Source organism: Gigantopelta aegis, chromosome 10, assembly GCF_016097555.1.
Source record: "Gigantopelta aegis isolate Gae_Host chromosome 10, Gae_host_genome, whole genome shotgun sequence".
Taxonomy (NCBI): Eukaryota; Metazoa; Mollusca; class Gastropoda; order Neomphalida; family Peltospiridae; genus Gigantopelta; species Gigantopelta aegis.
The window spans coordinates 61,067,534-61,087,763 of NC_054708.1; the positions used below are offsets into that span (position 1 = coordinate 61,067,534).

A 20,230-nucleotide genomic window follows, 5' to 3' on the forward strand; every position below is an offset into this window, starting at 1 on the left:
CTGTACACCACATACACATAGATCAATTGGATGTTATTTAAATACACGTACAGTATCAGTTTAGTGAGAACAGTGATGTCAATTAATAACATTGATCAGTGTTTCTATTAAAGGATTTTATTATAATAATAATAATAAAAGAAATATGAATGTGCCGTAAACTATAGGATACCAGTGGCCCATTCCATGAAGTGATCTTAGCACTAAGATCATCTTAAATGCATAAGGTAGTTATGTACAAAAGGTTATTTTTGAGCTAAGATCGCTTCATGGAATGGGACCCAGGTCTGTATTTTGCGGTAAGTTGTACATGAGTTATCAGACACACTGCTTATTTTGATGCCTGCAAATAGGTACCAATATGAAATGTGATAAGTTCTCAATGGACAGGAGAATAAAAATTAATACATGCACGTGTGTGGGTACTTGGAATTGATAAATGTTCAATGAATACTAAGAATTGATAAATGGTTATTGAATACCTGCAATTGATAAATGCTAAATGAATACCTGAAAATGATAAATGCTCAATGAATACTTGGAATTGATAAATGCTTAATGAATACTTGGAAATGATAAATGCTCAATGAATACTTGGAAATGATAAATGCTCAATGAATACTTGGAATTGATAAATGCTCAATGAATACTTGGAATTGATAAATGGTGAATGAATATTTGGAATTGATAAATGCTCAATGAATACTTGGAAATTGATAAATGGTGAATGAATACTTGGAATTGATAAATGCTTTATGAATACTTGGAATTGATAAATGCTCAATGAATACTTGGAATTGATAAATGGTGAATGAATACTTGGAATTAATAAATGGTAATGAATACTTGGAATTGATAAATGTTCAATGAATACTTGGAATTGATAAATAGTGAATGAATACTTGGATTTGATAAATGCTCAGTGAATACTTGGAATTGATAAATGGTGAATGAATATTTGGAATTCATAAATGGCAAATCAATACTCGAGTTCATTAATGTGCTAATACATGACGTGGCATTCATTACATTTTTTCTATGTATTTTTGAGCTATACATTTCATTATAAAGTAACTGGCTCAGATGCTACAACCAATAAAATGAGTTGGTTGTCAGTACTTTTTAACTGCCAGTGAGTATGACAGTAGTAACTGATAATGTTATAAGGATGCTGAGTGACTATGGTAATGAATGAGTGATATTATTATGACAGACAGAAATTTGATGATGAATGACAGTGACAGGATGGTAAAAATGACAGTGATATGACAAATGACAGTGATATGACCCATGACAGTGATATGACCCACGACAGTGATATGACAAATGACAGTAATATGATAAATGACAGTAATATGATAAATGACAGTGATATGACAAATGACAGTAATATGATAAATGACAGTAATATGATAAATGACAGTAATATGATAATGAAAAAAGTTTGTTTTGTTTAACACCACTATAGCACATTGATTTATTAATCATCAGCTGTTGGATGTCAATCATTTGGTGATTTTGACATAATAGTCTTAGATTTGAAACCTGCTACATTTTTCCATTAGTAGCAAGGGATGTTTTATACACTATCCCACAGACACAATAGCACATACGACAACCTTTGATATACCAGTTGTGGTGCACTGGCTGGAATGAGAAATAGCTCAATGGGCATCAAGCGAACACTTTACCACTTGGCTAAATCCCACCCCTATGATAGTGAATGAATGATATGATAGTGAATGACAGTGATATAACAAATGACAGTAATATGATAGTAAATGACAGCGATATGACAAATAACAGTAATACCGTATGATAGTGAATGTGATATGATGGTAAATGAGTGATATGTTAAATGACAGTAATATGATAGTGAATGAGTGATATGATGGTAAATGAGTGATATGGCAAACAACAGTAATATGATAGTGAACGAGTGATATGATGGTAAATGACAGTGATATGACAAACGACAGTAATATGATAGTGAACGAGTAATATGATGGTATATGACAGTAATATAATAGAGAAAAAAAGAAAGAAAGAAATGTTTTATTTAATGACGCACTCAACACATTTTATTTACGGTTATATGGCGTCAGACATATGGTTAAGGACCACACAGATTTTGAGAGGAAACCCGCTGTCGCCACTACATGGGCTACTCTTTCTGATTAGCAGCAAGGGATCTTTTATTTGCGCTTCCCACAGGCAGAATAGCACAAACCATGGCCTTTGTTGAACCAGTTATGGATCACTGGTTGGTGCAAGTGGTTTACACCTACCCATTGAGCCGTGTGGAGCACTCACTCAGGGTTTGGAGTCGGTATCTGGATTAAAAATCACTAACCACTATGCCACTGAGGCCGGTAAATAATAGATAATGAGCGAACAAATGACAATACATGAATCACAATGATGGTGAATGATTGACATGATGAATGACAGTAATATGATGATCAACTATGGTAATATGATGAATGAGCAAAATGATGGTGAATGCGTGAATCACCAGTAATATGATGAACGACTTGATTGATAGAAATATGACAATGAAAGACATGATGGCATCGAATGAGGAACATAATGAATGACAGTAATATGATGAACAAGTGACATGATGAACGGTAATATGACAAATGATATGATGAATGAGGTATTACGATGAATGACAGTGACATGAGTAATATGATGAATGACAGTAATATGACGAATGACATAATGAATGATGGTGATATGAATGACAGCGACATGATTGTGAATGAGTAATATGACGAATGACAATGAATGATGGTGATATGACGAATGACATAATGAATGACAGTGACATGATGGTGCCTCAACTAAATGCAGTGGACAGTATTTCAAAATGTTTGGTTACAGATTTTCACCTTGGTAACCGATTGCTTGGTTACATGAATTATACTTGCATTCCAAATGACATTCTGATGATCCTGAAGTTTTAAATCTTTGCTTTAGAATAGAACTGTTCACTACGTAACTGATTGGCAGCTCACATGAATTTAAATTTGATTAACTGATATGTGACAGAACGAGGGTTCATGTGAAATACTGTCATGTAAATACACCCCCCCCCAAAAAAAAAATATACAATTTTTTTTATTTTAATTTACTTGTAGAAAATTATAATTTACAAGAGAATTTGTAGTGGATGACTGACAAAATTGGGAATATTCATTTGAGGTGAACACTCGGTAACAATATACTAGGCAGATGTCTCAACAATTTCACGGTCTCTTTCTATCTAGCTACAGAGTCAACTTGCCCGATTTTGTGGATTCACTATTTCATATATCTTATAATGTGATAAGGCAGGAAACTCATACCAAACGCAATTCTGTTCACATGGTGTGCAAGCACATTACCATTTTTATACACCTCCATCCAAGTTATGTATGCAAAAAATATGTGTGATCATTAATTTTGTAATTATTTATATGATTTATAATAAATAAATGTAAAAAAATAATTTAAAAAAATGGCACATGTAATTGTGATTTATATCCTTTAATATGCTAAATACCAGTAATGTGATGATGAACAGTGAGTGATATTATGAATGACTAATATAGTAATGGTGACGGACACCAACATAACTAATAACAGTAATATGATGAAGATATACGACAGTGATATGATGGTGATTAACAATTGTATGATAGTGAATTAGTAATATGATGAATGATAGCAATGATATATGAGTGATAAAATGGTGTACGGCAGTCATAAGAAGATATGACAGCAATATGATGAAGATACATGGTAATATGAAGATGAATTGTAGCAATGTGATTATTTATGACAATGAATCAGTGATATGATGAATGATAGTAATATGATAAAAATATGACTAATTTGATGGATGACAGTAGTATGATGGTGACCGACAATGATATGACAGTGACTGACAATGATATGATAGTCACTAACAGCGATGTAATGGGTGACCGACAGCGATGTGATGAGTGACCGACAGCGATGTGATGAGTGACAGACAGTGATGTGATGGTGACTGAGTGATGCAATGGTGACTGACAGTGATACGATGGTGACCGACAGTGATGTGATGGTGAGCGACAGTGATGTGATGGTAACAGACAGGTGATATGATAGTCACTAACAGTAATGTGATGGTGACTGACAGCAATGTGATTGTGAGCGACAATGTGATGGTGACAGACAGCGACAGTGATGTGATGGTGACCGACAGTGATGTGATGGCAACACAGGTGATATGGTAGTCACTAACAGTGATGTGATGGTAACAGACAGGTGATATGATAGTCACTAACAGTAATGTGATGGTGACCAACAGTGATGTGATGGTGAGCGACAGCGATATGATGGTGATTGACAGTGATGTGATGGTGACCAACAATGATGTGACAGACACCGATGTGATGGTGACAGACAGCAATGTGATGGTGAGCGACACCGATGTGATGGTGACCGACAGTGATATGATGGTGACTGACAGTGATGTGATGTAACGGACAGATGATATGGTAGTCACTAACAGTGATGTGATGGTAACAGACAGGTGATATGATAGTCACTAACAGTAATGTGATGGTGAGCGAAAGTGATGTGATGGTGACTGACAGTGATATGATGGTGACTGATAGCGATGTGATTGTGAGTGACAATGTGATGGTGACCGACAGTGATGTGATGGTGACAGACAGTGATTTGATGGTGACCGACAGTGATGTGATGGTAACACAGGTGATATGGTAGTCACTAACAGTGATGTGATGGTAACAGACAGGTGATATGAGTCATTAACAGTAATGTGATGGTGATTGACAGTGATGTGATGGTGACCGACAATGATGTGATGGTGACAGACAGCGATGTGATGGTGACAGACAGCGATGTGATGATGAGCGACACCGATGTGATGGTGACCGACAGTGATATGATGGTGACTGACAATGATGTGATGGTGACAGACAGTGATGTGATGGTAACAGACAGATGATATGGTAGTCACTAACAGTGATGTGATGGTAACAGACAGGTGTTATGATAGTCACTAACAGTAATGTGATGGTGACTGACAGCGATGTAATGGTGACAGAGACAATATGATAGTGTATAACAGTGATGTGATGGTGACAGACAGTGATGATGATGATGTATGATGGTGTATGACAGTAGCATGAAGGTGAATAATAGCAATAGAATGATACGTGACAGCAGTATGATGGTGTGTACGACTGATTTCATGGTGAATGACAGATATCATGAATCAGTGGACAATATTTCAAAATTTGTCTAGACCAGTAAAAAATAGATGCATTTTTGGAATACATTCATAAAGTGCTGGTGATCCTAAAGTTTTTAATACGTAACTGATTGGTGGTTCATGTGAATTTAAAGTTCAGTAATAGACATGTGAACAAAACGGTTTGCATGAAAATTGTGTCATTTGAATGAAAGCAATATGTTGAAGATATGTGATTGATAAATGGTGTGATAGTGATAATGTGAAGACATATGACAGCGATATGATGTTCGAGTGATATGATCGTATACAACACTGATATGATGATAGCAAGTTTGTTTTGTTTAATGACACAACTAGAGCACATTGATTAATTAATCGTCGGCTACTGGATGTCAAACATTTGGTAATTCTGACAGTTATCAGACAAAACATGCTACATTTTTCCATTAGCAGCAAGGGATCTTTCAAATGAACTTTTCCACAGACAGGAAATCACATACCATGGCCAGTTATGGTGCACTGGCCGGAACCAAAAAAATCCCAGTTAGTTGAATGGAGCCACCGAGGTGGATTGATCCTGCGATGCAAGCACCTCTGGCAAGCATTCAACTGACTGAGCTAAATCCCACCCTAATATGATAGCAAGATGATGAACTCAAAAGATATATGATAGTAAGATGATGGTGAATGATCCGGATATGATGAAGACATGAGTGATATATAGAGATTATTACACAAACTTGTGTGTTGTCCTGATTTTACGAAACAAATGTCAGGATTCTTGTATTGCCAAAGCTAGAGCGAGGGTATTACATGAATCCAGACACTTGTTTTGTAAAATCAGTACGTCTTACATGCGAATGTAATAATTTCTTTATTATCCACATTGTAATATTTTTATTTTTTTTTACGAATAACAAGGACCATCTCAAACCATTTCAAATGTAACTAGAAGGAGACGTTGAAATGACATCACTTTGGTAAGAGATTACATAAACTAAGACTGGAGAAGCCGCATTAAGTTATGACGTCGCTTCCCAAAATGACATCATTTGATGTGCACGTGAAATCATTATGACACATGTGGGTCATACTGGTTATATTTTCTTGAATATCTTGAACTATGTGGATAATAAAATGGTGCATGACACCGGTACAATGGTGATTGACAGTGATACTGTAAAGATATACGACAGTGAGTAGATGGTGAATGGTGATAAATGGTTTTTGACACTCATATGATGGTGATTGAATGCAATACTGTGAAGATATAAGACAGCGATATAATGGTGTATGAGCCACATGATGGAATATGTCACTGATGTGATAAACAGCACGATGATGAAGATAATACGACAGCGATATAATGGTGTATGAGCCACAAGATGGAATATGTCACTGATGTGATAAACAGCAAGATGATAAAGATATACGACAGCGATATAATGGTGTATGAGCAACATGATGGAATATGTCACTAATGTGATAAACAGCAAGATGATGAAGATATATGAAAGTGATTTGATGGTGTATGACAGAAGAATGATGGTGAATGAGTGATATCATACTAACATGATGAATATTAAATGATATGATTGCGAATTCATGACAGTAGTATGGTGGTAATGGTAATAATGCGTAATTAATGGTAATGTGATTATTGATAAGATTCTAAAAATAGATAGATTACAATAACAGTACCAATGCATTACGGGGTAATGATGATAAAAGAACAATGTAGTATTCCGGAGACATTCATCGCAATAGGAGTGATACAATGCTATATAATCTGACTGAAACAAACATTAATTAAATCTCGTTTGAGGATGCAGCAAGACCATCAAGGCTTTTCACAACTTGGTAACAATCCAATCAGGTATTCATCTACCATGGGATATTGGGAGAACAAAGGTATGCTTTATTTGTTTCCTACGTATTTCTTTTTCACAAAATTGAGCTTGTAACAGGGCTCGAAGTTAACGACGGCACCGATGGCAATTACCGTTGTTGATATAAACTGCCGTAGGTCAAGAACATCATGTAAAGCTCCTCAACAATTTCAAAATACATACACCTGGTGTACATTATCTGCCAGTGTATAAAATTTGAAATATGTTTACATATGGCAAAATAACCTTTCAGACATATTTATTTGCTTTAAAAGTTACTTTTTAAAAGATTGCCCTAATCAGGGTCATTTTACTCATGGCTATTAAAAAACTAAATTGCCGTGGGAGACAAATTCTTAACTTTGAGCCCTGTTGTAATGAAGATCAGGATTTCATTTCTCAAATATGACTTGACGTGACCATAAATTGGGAAAACATCTCATTAAGCCAAGTTGGAATTTAAAAGATTAATACTGTACGTGTACTTGTATTTATTCAAATTAATATATCCATGTTTCATTACGAAATGTTATAGGGGAGGGAAAGCATGTATGTCAAGTGTCATGTATCTTTTTCAAAATATATCTTTATATAATAATAAAAAATGGGAATTATTTGCATTGAGAATTTTTTTTTTCAAAACTGAGAATAAAAAACTACATCACCTTTGCGAAATGATGCCGATTAGCAGTCTAAAAATATAGCAGATAAAACCTTGAAGATGTGTCAAACTTCCCAGATACTTTATGTAAATGGTGTCTCGATAGATATTATTTAAAGCTAAATTTGTTCCTATGATTAATACTCGTCTTTTGGATGGAAGCTAGGTTATTTCAACAATTGGACTGAGCAAGATCCATCTTTATATATTGTTTAGCTGTACATAACTAGTGACCTCTTTAACACTGTTCTTTTCTTTTGAGAATCAAGTACATCAATAAAAACCATCAAACAAACTGGGTAATTTGACATTCAATTACACAGCAACAACCTCTTTAACAAGCGATTATTTTTGGATTCTATTCAGTAGGCAAGTTCTTCCAGTCTATGGGTTTCTTGTGCTGTTCTTTCAAGAGTTTGTTGCACTGGGAGAAATGCTTGCAGCCGAGGAACCCACGGTGAGCTGACAGAGGTGAAGGGTGGACACTTTTCAAGATGAGATGTCTTTTCTGAAAATAAGCAAAACACATAAAACATTAGGCTTGGCTTGTTATTAATATAAAACAAACGTCATAGGTATCTATTTTTCCCATCCCTAGCCATGCAAGACAGGCGTATTCCATGATGTCAGCCCATGTGGAATAAATCGGTCTTGCATGACCACATGACTTCTATAGTTTGAGTTGATATTAACATTGAGTGACGTCATGTAAACAGCAAAATAATGCAAGAAATGTTTTTTATATTTCATAAAAATAAGGAAACCTGCTGTCATAATGAACTTATACTATCATTTTCGGTTTATACTTTTAGTATAAACAATTTCTGGGTACGATCTTTTCAATGGTAATGATTATTTTATTGTTTTCCCAAAATGCTTGTTTTTCATCTACTGGATGCAACAAAAATAATCCTCCATTATGTATCCATGTGGGACAGGGCTATTCCACCCTTGGGTACAAAATATGATGTCAGTGACTCGGCAAGCCGTGTCCCTGACAACAAATTATGTACCTTCAGGTGGAATAGCCCTGTCCCACATGAATACATATGAAGGATTCTTTTAGTTTTCTTTTAATAGCATGCACATTTTTGTTTGTTTTAAAAAAACAAAACCAACCAGGAGTGTGAATAATCTAACTTCTCAAAATTACTCTTGCTCCTCTTCACTCCCCTGAGACTAATTCAAGGAAAGAACTTTTTAGCTTCCCGCAACACATGTACTTATACTACTCAAAAGAATTTAAGGGTCAGACGATATTTTCGACATTATTTTCTGAATGTCAATTATATTAGCTAGACCATAATGTCACGCATGGTATTGTTCCATTTTGACGAAAGTGGGTCTAAACAACCCATAAATGAATTAAAATCCACTGTCATTGACACTGTCGACTAGTTCTAATGGCGAAAACATGCTTACATTTGCATGTAAATTAGGGCGAAAGTGAAAGGTCTGCTAAGTGCCCATAACTTGCTTTTTCACAAAGCGCTTCATTTGCACGCTTTGCATGTGTATTCCATGTTCCCAATGCTCAATTTCCGTATAATTGGAGCTTGCGTTCGTGTACGGTGCACACTCCAAATTCGACAATGGTACGACGTCAACTGACTATCGAAGATCGAGGAAGGGCTATTGCTTGGCTTCAGGATGGCAATATGCAAAGAAATGTTGCTCTGAGACTTGGTGTCAGTCAGAGTGTCGTTGACCGACTGTGGCAACGGTACCAAGCAACGAATTCTGTTCCAAATCGTCCACGTTCGGGAAGACCCCGAAGCACTACATCACCAATATGCCTCTACGTCAACGCACAACCACTGCACGCCGATTACGTGACAATCTGCGGACTGCGACTGGAACTCGAGTGTCTGATCAAACCATACGCAATCGTCTGAGAGCCAATAATCTACGCTGCCATCGCCAGGCTGTTCGACCACCACTCCTACCACGTACAGAATGGCCAGACGTCACTGGTGCACACTTCATCTGCGGTGGCAACATGTTCAGTGGGGTCGAGTGATGTTCACTGATGAGTCCAGGTTTAGTCTCCAGTTAAAGAGTTCTTTAGACGTCTGATCAACAGCATGAGGCAACGATGTGTCGAGTGTATTCGCGCCAGGGGTGGATTCACACACTATTAAACGAATGTTCTAATGTGTAAAATCCATGTTTGACAACCTTCAACTTTGACAGCATGTCATGTGACTTTCTTGTATACAGTGACGTTTATTTGTGTTTTTTTTGTAAATATGGAACAATAAATTAAATTTTTGGTGTAGTTTACATCATCAATCTAATACACTCTGAAACTTATTTGGTTATACATTTTTGACCCTTAAATTCTTTTGAGTAGTATATATAGTATCAATATGGTAATATCATAAATGGCTTCCCATAATCTAATTAGGGAAACACTTGATCACTCTCCTTAATTTGTTCCACACATTCTATAACCTTAATGTCTTTCTCTCCTAATCAAATACTAGTACATGAACATTATAAATTGAATGTCTTAAAACAGGCCTCAAAGTGTGAGCGTTGATTTGCTCTCTCAGATAAAACAAAAATCTTGGGGTGGCTCACCAGTAATAATGATAAATGCAAAAGGCTACTGATCATTCAATAATTTCGTAAATATAATATTTTAAATTAAAATAAACACCCACCATTAATACAAGCTTGTTTAAGTTTTCTGATGTGAATATTCTTATAAGTGTTCCATTAAACAATATATTACAGCACAGCGTTTAGATGGAATCCAATAATTCAAAGCAATTTGATGTATTTGGTCATAAACATGGTTCATACACTGTAAAATACTTTATTTTCGCAGGATAAAATGTTTGCGATTTAATGAAAATGAGTAAATTCGTGAGCATTTATTTGTTCAAATTCCCATCCCTCCCTTAAAAAAAAAAAAATGATGTCCGGGTTCTAATGTTAATATTCGAATGCAAAAATAAAATATTTTACAGTACTTTGTTAATATCCCCATTTCCAATGACTTTTCAAAAACACGTTCCACGATCTTTTGGAGATTCTTCTCCATAATTTAACTGCAATGCCCATCTCCTATTGTTATTTTAAGTTAGGTAGGTTTGGCGGCGGCAGCATCGCTTTATCAATTAATCTTCTTTATCCATAACCAGGGTTTCTGCCAGAGGGTAAAACGGATATGGTGCCATACCAATATCTTTTTTTAAAGCTAACCTTTTGACAAAATTAATTACTCTTATCATTACTGTATGATTTTCTTAACCCTAACCCTAAACTTAACCCTAACCCTAAACTTAACCCAATTACTTTCTTGGATAGACCCCCCCCCCACATAACCCCCCCCCCCCCCCCCCCCCCGTTGACTGTGGTTGCATTCAATTCCATAGCGCCATACCCAAAAACTTCTTTCTGGCAGAAACACTGATAACCAAACTCTAAATAAATGACTTCCCAGATTCTCCAAGACCTGTATGAACCTGGTGTATAGCCAAATTAAATAGTCGTGGCTCTTTAAAGAAGTCAATTTACAGAATTTGTTTAATTACCTTTTTGGCAATTTAGTAATGAAATATATTTGCAAACTTATTTTTAGTTTATATTTGGCAAACTGCTGCTCAAAACCGATTAGTAAAATTTACTTTTATTTAAATGTTAAATCAGGTGTACCAGAGGACTCAGTACTCTTCCCTTCACTGCTACAGATTCACATGTTTGCAGATGATTAAACAATACATGTTTCAGGCCCATCAATAAAAATAAATATTATGATGGAAATATGTCGGCTCCCCAACCAAAAATAAAGCGCTACAAGCAAAGCTTAAAATTTTCTGGAGTTGGAAGAGTTTAATTAATAATGTTAAAAAATATCTGACAGTTACATTTTGAACCCTTGTTTTGGCTTCGTACACAATAAATATGACATATCTTACTGTAATTTAACTTTTTTTAAATGAAACAAACATTTAACCGAGACACAAAGACATTGTTTGTTGGACATTACAAACATGGATGAAGACGAGATGAATGGTGAAGCCGCAGTATTTCCATTTCAGTATGGGACTACATGTACTTGACAGAGCTGTGTTCCATGCTTGCTGTCAGTTGAGCTATCTTGGTATCATCAAAGCCCAGGGTCCACGGAACCTGCAGTGCATGTGGGGTCATACACACCCATAATCGCACCCATGAAACTCCTACCCATTGAGCCTAGTGGTGCACTCACTCTGGGTTGGAGCCGGTACTGGCATAAAAAAATGCCCCATTGCCTCAGGTGGGATATGATCCCAGTACCTACCAGCCTAAAGTCTGATTGCATAACCACTACACCACCAAGGCCCGTTCAAATCCATATTTCATAAACAGTACAAGTTTTTAATTACAAGATGTTCTTCAAACAGTCAATTTTGCATTGGAATTTTTTTGTATTCTGAAAATGGAAACATCATGTACTCAGTTTAAAACTATTAATATGTTAAACTATAACCTTATCAATACGGGCTCCTTTCTTCTGTGCATACGCTCCCCACAACAAGAAGACAACACCAGTGAGGTTTTTGTTGAGCCAGGTGATGACGGCATCGGTAAACGTCTCCCAGCCTTTACCTGTGTGGGAGTTAGCATTTCCTGCTTGGACAGTGAGACACGCGTTTAACAGCAGCACACCTAAAACACACAGTCAGCAATGAAGAGCTACTTAATATCTTGTTTCTTTACGTATAGATAAAAAAAACCCACCAAGACCAACACATTTACATCAATTCTATCAGTTAACTGGTGGATCAATTACAGGTAGCATCTTCTGTGGCAATCAAATATGGATTTTTATAATCGATCATAACATCAGTACAGCCTAACCGATCAATTTTCAATTAGGAACAGCCTGTAAAGGTTTTGTAATTCATCTTGTCTGGCACAGCCAGTCAGTAGAGTTCTTGTAACTAAACTTGTCTGGAACAGCCAATCAGTAGAGTTCTTGTAACTAAACTTGTCTGGCACAGCCAATCAGTAGAATTCTTGGAACTTAATTTTATCTGGCACAGCTAATCAGCAGAGTTCTTGTAACTAAACTTGTCTGGCACAGCCAATCAGTAGAATTCTTGGAACTAATTTTGTCTGGCACAGCTAATCAGTAGAGTTCTTGTAACTAAACTCGTCTGGTCCAGCCAATCAGCAGCATCTTTGTAACTTCAGCCCTTTGAAAATTGTGAAAACTATCATTTCGTTCGCACAAATCTAATTTTGCGAAACCAAATTTTAGTTCGCTAAAAAGTTGTAGCACAATTTACTTGGATATAACGGGTTACACAAAAATGAAATGGGTTACCTTGATTTATTTCTGAGTAACCGATAAATGGGTCACGCAGACTTTCAATGCTCAGAGGCCTGAACTCACCTTGTCTGGCCCAGCCAATCAGCATCCCATGGCCAGGATGTTTGAATCCCTCGATGTCAGATTCCAACTCTTTGTACATGTTCACCAAACTAGAAACAAACCAAAACAGAAAGGCGTAAAACATTATTGCCAAACAAACCAACAACAAATTATTTTACAAATGCACTACTGGTTTAAGAAAATAAAAAATATATGCTATGCAAACTTCACTTTATCAAATTTGTTGTGCTACTTTACTAGAAAAGTATTCGTTTACCTTGGAGGGGGTGGAATCCCTTGCTGAACACTGAAGCACAGACCTAAAAGGAAAAATAATCCATTTGGTTAAAACATACATAAACATGCAAAAATATATTAAACCACAATAAAATACATTATTCCACGCAGATTCATCTTTTGTTAAATTTCTGCAGAATAAATTTGGATTCCTGAGAATTTAAATGATGGGGATACAACATTTTTCTACGATGTGCTCGTGACTAATTAACAATCTGATGCTATAAAATACAATCACATCGCAGTCATTTATAGGAATCGATAGTTGATTGTGACAGCTAATTTAATAATACATTTGACCGCTGACAATGAAAATTACAAAATATTGGGATATGAATCGTAGTTAGTTTCCAAAATATTTCTGGTCACATATTTTTGCCCAATTTTAATAACATTAACTAATCTAAAATATTACAATAATCTGAAAAACCCACGAAAATAATACTTACAGATTCAAATATAAATTGTATTTTATGTATTTATTAAAAAAATTAAGTGCAAATACGTGAGTAAAAGACACACCCATAACGTATTTGAAAAAAAAAATTAAAAAAATTTCAGTAGTCAGGTTAAGAAAACACAAATTATCACTTTCCAGTAAACACAAATCAACTTGTAATTACCATGCGCTTGTCTTGGCCCATGGTATGGATCTTGACCCAAAATAACCACTTTCACCTGCAAAATGTAATCCAGATAAATCATGTACAGATCAGACAAAACGTTTGTACACTGAAACAGACCTTGGAAAATTAAAAAATTGCACATCCCATTTATGGATTAAGTGCTAACAAATTCAACTAACTCATGTGGTTATTTTTTGTTTAAAACTATCATAACCATGTAGATAAGGTCTTAAATTTAACTTATGAGAACAATAGTATTGCCTGGTCTAACCTCATTCATTTTCTTTGGCTATGATTATTTTTCTACCAACCACATAACTAGGAAACGAAGAGAGGAATGTGGTAATAGTAGGTCTACACTTGTACTCTACATACGTCAGACTCAGCCTATATAGCCATAATTTTAAGATGTGTTTGCAGGGATTAATTTTAACGACAGCATCTGCCATAATTGAATATGAATTGCCCCATGAGCTTTATTGATGAGTTATTTTGCTAATGGATAAAAAATTATTGCCATCGGTTGAATGGGTCATTTTTAGTATTTACATTTGTTACAAGAGATATGAGTTTAAAATTGTCATAGGTAAACATTTTGCCTACTATAAATACATTTAACAAGAATTCTGTGGAATTAAATGTCTTGCCTACCACAAACTTATGCAGTGTCATTGATAGTTGCATCCATAAGATCTATGTTAATCTTGAAAAAACCCCAACCCCATTTTGTTTTTTTTAATTCTTTTCACATGCATGCATTGTGATGAACATCCATAGCAAAAACTATATATACAAGTTTTCATTGATCTAGGACATATAGTTTGTGACAAATGGAGTTAAACGCAAAACATTAACGTTGAGCTAAATACAAAAATGTTAATTAAAAATATTTAAGTCTTTTGGGTTTTTTTCTTCTTCTTTCACATGCATTGTGATGAACACCCACAGGTGCAACTATAAACCAAGTTTCAATGACCTAAGTCAGTTTGTGACAAACATTAAATTTTAATGCAAAAGTTGATGCAGTTGCCTTCAGTACATAGCAACGCCTCAATCTCACCTTTTTACCCTGTGTTACTGATACAGTATTATTAACTTCTGTTCAAAATTATTGTTCTTTCCTTCTTTTCTAGAATCATATTCAATATGGAAGATAAGACCAGTTATCCAGTGATTATAAATACTGCAGGGCTTCTAGATTATGGTAGTCCCACTCCCATGGCTAGTGATATTCAGTGTTGGGCTAGTAAATAAATGATACTGCTGCCCGACGGTTAGTGAAACAGAATAGTCAAATGTTACAGTTAAGTCTATTTTGTAAATATGAATATCCTGCCCCCACCCCAACGTTAGTGTTTTTAAGCTCTATATCCCTCTTTAGGTGACATATTTGATTATTACTATTGTTTAGTAAAATTGTATTAACTTAAAAGTAAAGTAGGGGTAGTGAATTTTTAATTGTGGCTAGTAAATTTAAAAATCACTGATCCCATGGCTAGTGGATTTTATAAAAATTCCAGTAGTCCTGATTACTGTTTAGTAAATACATTAAACCATAAGAAAATCAATAATGGCCGCCTACATCTTGGATGTCACAAGCTTTGGTCCAAGAAAACACTTGAGCTGGAGGAGGGTACACAGTGTGCCTGGCACGCTCATCTTGGATAAACTTGGATAACTGAAAAACAGTAGTCAGCAAATCAGTTAGGTGCAATTTAACACAACCGGAACTGCCCATTAAAGTCAGACCAACAAAATCTTTGGTTCAATTAAAAGATTAGTCAGCTTGTATTTCGTATCAATTTTTTTTTTACAAAATAAGAAGTATGTCTTTCCACAAAGTCGACCAACAATGATATATGGTTATAAAGCTCCCCCCCCCCCTCCCGTTTTTGAAGGGTGTGGTGCCACGCGGCTGCCATCCTTTAATTTTCACTCAGCGAGAACACTGTTGTTAGACGTAAGTTTGCATTTTAAAAACATACCTTAAGAAAATATGGCTTTTCAAACTCTGATTTTAAAGCTCTCATCCATGTAGGTCCAACACCAATGAGCATACTAAGTGTGGGTGTGCTTTCCGTCTTGAAGGCATTGTGTTCTGTTGGAATGGCTTGCTTCACACCTAAACAGCCACTGTCTGATGCAGCAGTCTTGATTTCCCAAAAAACACTAACTGATCACTCAAATTCAAGCATATTTCAAATGTGTATGAACCATGCACAACCCTTTCAATTAAGAAAATGTCTATGGCAAAAAATGATGCCGAGGGGAGGGGAGGAGAGGAGAGGAGAGGAGAGGAGAGGAGAGGAGAGGAGAGGAGAGGAGAGGAGAGGAGAGGAGAGAGAGAGAAAAAAGGAATTTAGTTCACAGCAAAAAACATTCCACAGACAATTAAAAAGACTATGGCTTTGATGTCGCTGAGCCATGCTAAAGCACTACATAGGTAATTTTGACGCACATCACTAAAAACAATTTATTTCCAGGCCTGTGTTGTTACGTGCTTCCAGGCAAAAAATAGGGTGTCATATGGCATTTACAAGATTTACACAGAAAGGATACATGTGTAATATTTTCTATTACACCTGTATCCTATCCAGACTAATGTGGAAGAACTATCATTTCTTATATTAAACTTGTAACTAAGTTGATCTGTTTCAAATATGTATATATATTAATGTCGTAATCAGGCATATCTTTCAACAAAACAAATGCCTGTTTTATACTAAAGACATCAACCATGTTACTGAAAGACAGTATATAACATATATATATGTTGTTTACCGTAATAGTATCCCAAATACTCTGACTGTCAGAGAGCAAGGCTTCTAGATTATGGTAGACCCACTCCCATGGCTAGTGATATTCAGTGTTGGGCTAGTAAATAATTACTATAACTAGCCCGACGGCTAGTGGGAAAAAAACCTTGTCTAATGCTGCATTTACATATTTTGTAAATATGAACATCCTGCTCCCTCTTTCCACCCCAATCTAAGGATTTTTAAGCTAAGGCGTATCATAAAATATTGTTTGTTTCCGGTTACCCGACCGACCCTAATTTGAACCTGCCGACCCTAAAACATTTTTTGTATATCCAAAAACGTTTTTTTAATATAATAACGATTTCCACGAAAACATTACAAAACTATCACAAGCACTAATTTGGTGTCATTTAGGGGATAACCTTACTGTGTTTTCTGATTTGCGGATGTATTATCGGTGGTTTTACTGTCGCAAATTTAGTTTTATTGGCAACCCGTTAGCCACGAAATGTTTCTTCTAACAATTGATTGATGGAGTTACTTCCCTTCAAATTGAAGTTTGGTAACTTTCGTGAGATATCGGGCAAAGAGTCGGACAATTGTTTTCACGAATATATGCGATCTTTTCCGATTTACTCTACATCTAGCGTAGCGAGGTGTTCCGATTAATAATAATAATAATAACTATATTTAATGATTTACTCCAGCGACAAACTGGCCGTGTCGAAATTTAGTGACCTTCTGATAAACTAGGGGAGGAAATGTTTACCGATACTGATGGAGTTTACTGCCAAATCAAATGATTAAATATGTAAGTAAGATCTCGATGCGTTTCGTTATTTTTTGTAAGTGGTCACTGGGAACTTCGCGGGTTTCCGCTAAAAAATTTCAACCAAGTATGTCCTGCACCAGTACAGAAGTTAAGTGTTAGTATGAGAGTAAACCTTCTGCCTATTATTAAACAGCAAGGGGTCTTTTGTATGTACTCTCCCACAGATAGGTTAGCACCATGTTGCCCTCAAAATCAAAATGCCTTGCCTTTTATAAATTTATAAGTTGCCCATGTAAAAAGAAGCCTTTAAACACACCTACATTGTATGTGGATAGTACTACATATTTCCCTTTTTTTCAATTAAGTTATGAAATAGATATAAAAAATAAAATGGCCATAAGCTTTTTGTCCTTTTGAAAATTGTATAATGGAAAAAAAAAAGCCCTTATATTTAGAACAGCACATAAAATATGCCCCCAAAACGTCACTTTACCATGTCTTACTTCATTTCTAGGTAAAACACTGTGATGAATGGTATTGTTGGTTTGCATAATGCATTTCTATACATGCAGAGGTTATTTTGGATACCGGTAGTCAACACCTTTATTTAAATCCATAAATAAAATTATTTTCCAAAATAAAATGTTTTTCCTACCTACCTAACCTATATTTTTCCAGCATGTCAATATATGTGTCGTCTGACTAATACAGTAAACTAAAATGTGTTATTTTGACAGCTTGATTCTGATAAAATAAATCTACTTGCCAAAAGGCGAGTGTTTTGCAAATTTAAATCACCATAACAGAATTTCACTTGCATAGGCGAGTGTTTTACTAGCAGTATTGCACCCTGCTCCAACCAGTGAACCACGACGGCATGAGTTCTTTATTTTCCCCATAACGATTTTAAAGAAATATTTGTTGGAATTAGTTTAAGGTTAGCAACAGCTATATACAATATCTTTTAAAAAATTTGTTCTATAAAACCAACATAATGTTTATATTTCGTAATCCAGTATCGCTGTGTTTTGCCTTTGAAAAATTAGACATTTTGACTATTCTGTGTAAAATTTCCTCCACAAGAGTGCTTTTGATGGTGCTTTTGGAAGAAATATAGCACAGAAGACAAAATGAGGCATCATGGGACTAAATCTTCGTTTTATTCTGTAGACGTTCGGTTCATTCTGTCAAAATACACTGTATGAGATTTATAAGTATTAAAATTCACTTTCACTTCTTGATCCACTGTGTGGTCAAGTGGATACAGTGCTCGGCTAGTCCCGATGGTCTGGAGTTCAAATCCAGGCCTAGCACTATGTCGTTTGTAGTGTTTAATGCCAGTTCATATGGCTAATTCAATACCCCAATAGTGGGGAAAATACGGAACTCTTTCTATATTCTTTATACGTGACAGTGCCAAAGGAAAGTTCTACCCATCATCCATGTATCTATCAAAATAAACAATGATCTACATTCTACAAACTTCATTTTTTTCTATTTTTGAAGTGCACACTTAGTGGAGAATGGGCCTTTATAAATTAAAAATATATAATAATAAAATATAGATCCACACAAATGACAATTATTTTGGTGTAGGTGAACGTCTAGACAAAATCGCACCCAAACGCTCACCTAATTATCAAGGATTCTAAATTATGGTAGCCCCACTCCCATGGCTAGTGCTATTCAATGTTGGGCTAGTAAATGACTACTATTGGCAGTATTGCCATGCCGGACGGCTTGTGAAAAAAAAGTTGTCGAATGCTGCATTTAAGTTTATTTTGTAAATATGAATACAGTGCTCGGCTAGTCCCGATGGTCTGGAGTTCAAATCCAGGCCTAGCACTATGCCGTTTGTAGTGTTTAATGCCAGTTCATATGGCTAATTCAATACCCCAATAGTGGGGAAAATACGGAACTCTTTCTATATTCTTTATACGTGACAGTGCCAAAGGAAAGTTCTACCCATCATCCATGTATCTATCAAAATAAACAATGATCTACATTCTACAAACTTCATTTTTTTTCTATTTTTGAAGTGCACACTTAGTGGAGAACGGGCCTTTATAAATTAAAAATATATAATAATAAAATATAGATCCACACAAATGACAATTATTTTGGTATAGGTGAACGTCTAGACAAAATCGCACCCAAACGCTCACCTAATTATCAAGGATTCTAAATTATGGTAACCCCACTCCCATGGCTAGTGTTATTCAATGTTGGGCTAGTAAACGACTACTATTGCCATGCCGGACGGCTAGTGAAAAAAAAGTTGTCAAATGCTGCATTTAAGTTTATTTTGTAAATATGAATATCCAGCCCCCAACCCCACCCCACCCCCAATCTGTTTTTAATCGCCATCTCCATCTTTAGGTAACATATCGATTATTACTATTTGTAAAATTGTAAGTAAAGTAGGGCTAGTGAATTTTTAACTGTTGCTAGTAAAAATTTTAAATCACTGATCCCATGGCTAATGGATTTTGTAAAAATACTAGAAGCCCTGTAATTATTTTAATTTACATGGATCAGTTCAACTTCAGTCATACATAATATGATAATAATAATACTCAGTATTGTCAGTTTTTGCTGACAAAT

At 35.5% G+C, this 20,230-nt stretch overlaps 1 protein-coding gene across 1 annotated transcript; it reads right to left on the reverse strand.

Moving 5' to 3' along the window:
• Window positions 1-2,252: 2,252 nt before the first annotated feature.
• Window positions 2,253-16,257, reverse strand: LOC121384557 (uracil-DNA glycosylase-like). The gene is made up of 7 exons (XM_041515002.1): window positions 16,081-16,257; window positions 15,678-15,773; window positions 14,093-14,147; window positions 13,450-13,492; window positions 13,194-13,282; window positions 12,285-12,463; window positions 2,253-8,312 (listed from the first exon to the last, which is right to left on the reverse strand). The coding sequence occupies exons 1-7, from the start codon at window positions 16,150-16,152 to the stop codon at window positions 8,163-8,165; spliced, it is 684 nt and encodes a 227-aa protein (XP_041370936.1). The 5' UTR covers window positions 16,153-16,257; the 3' UTR covers window positions 2,253-8,162.
• Window positions 16,258-20,230: the final 3,973 nt, after the last annotated feature.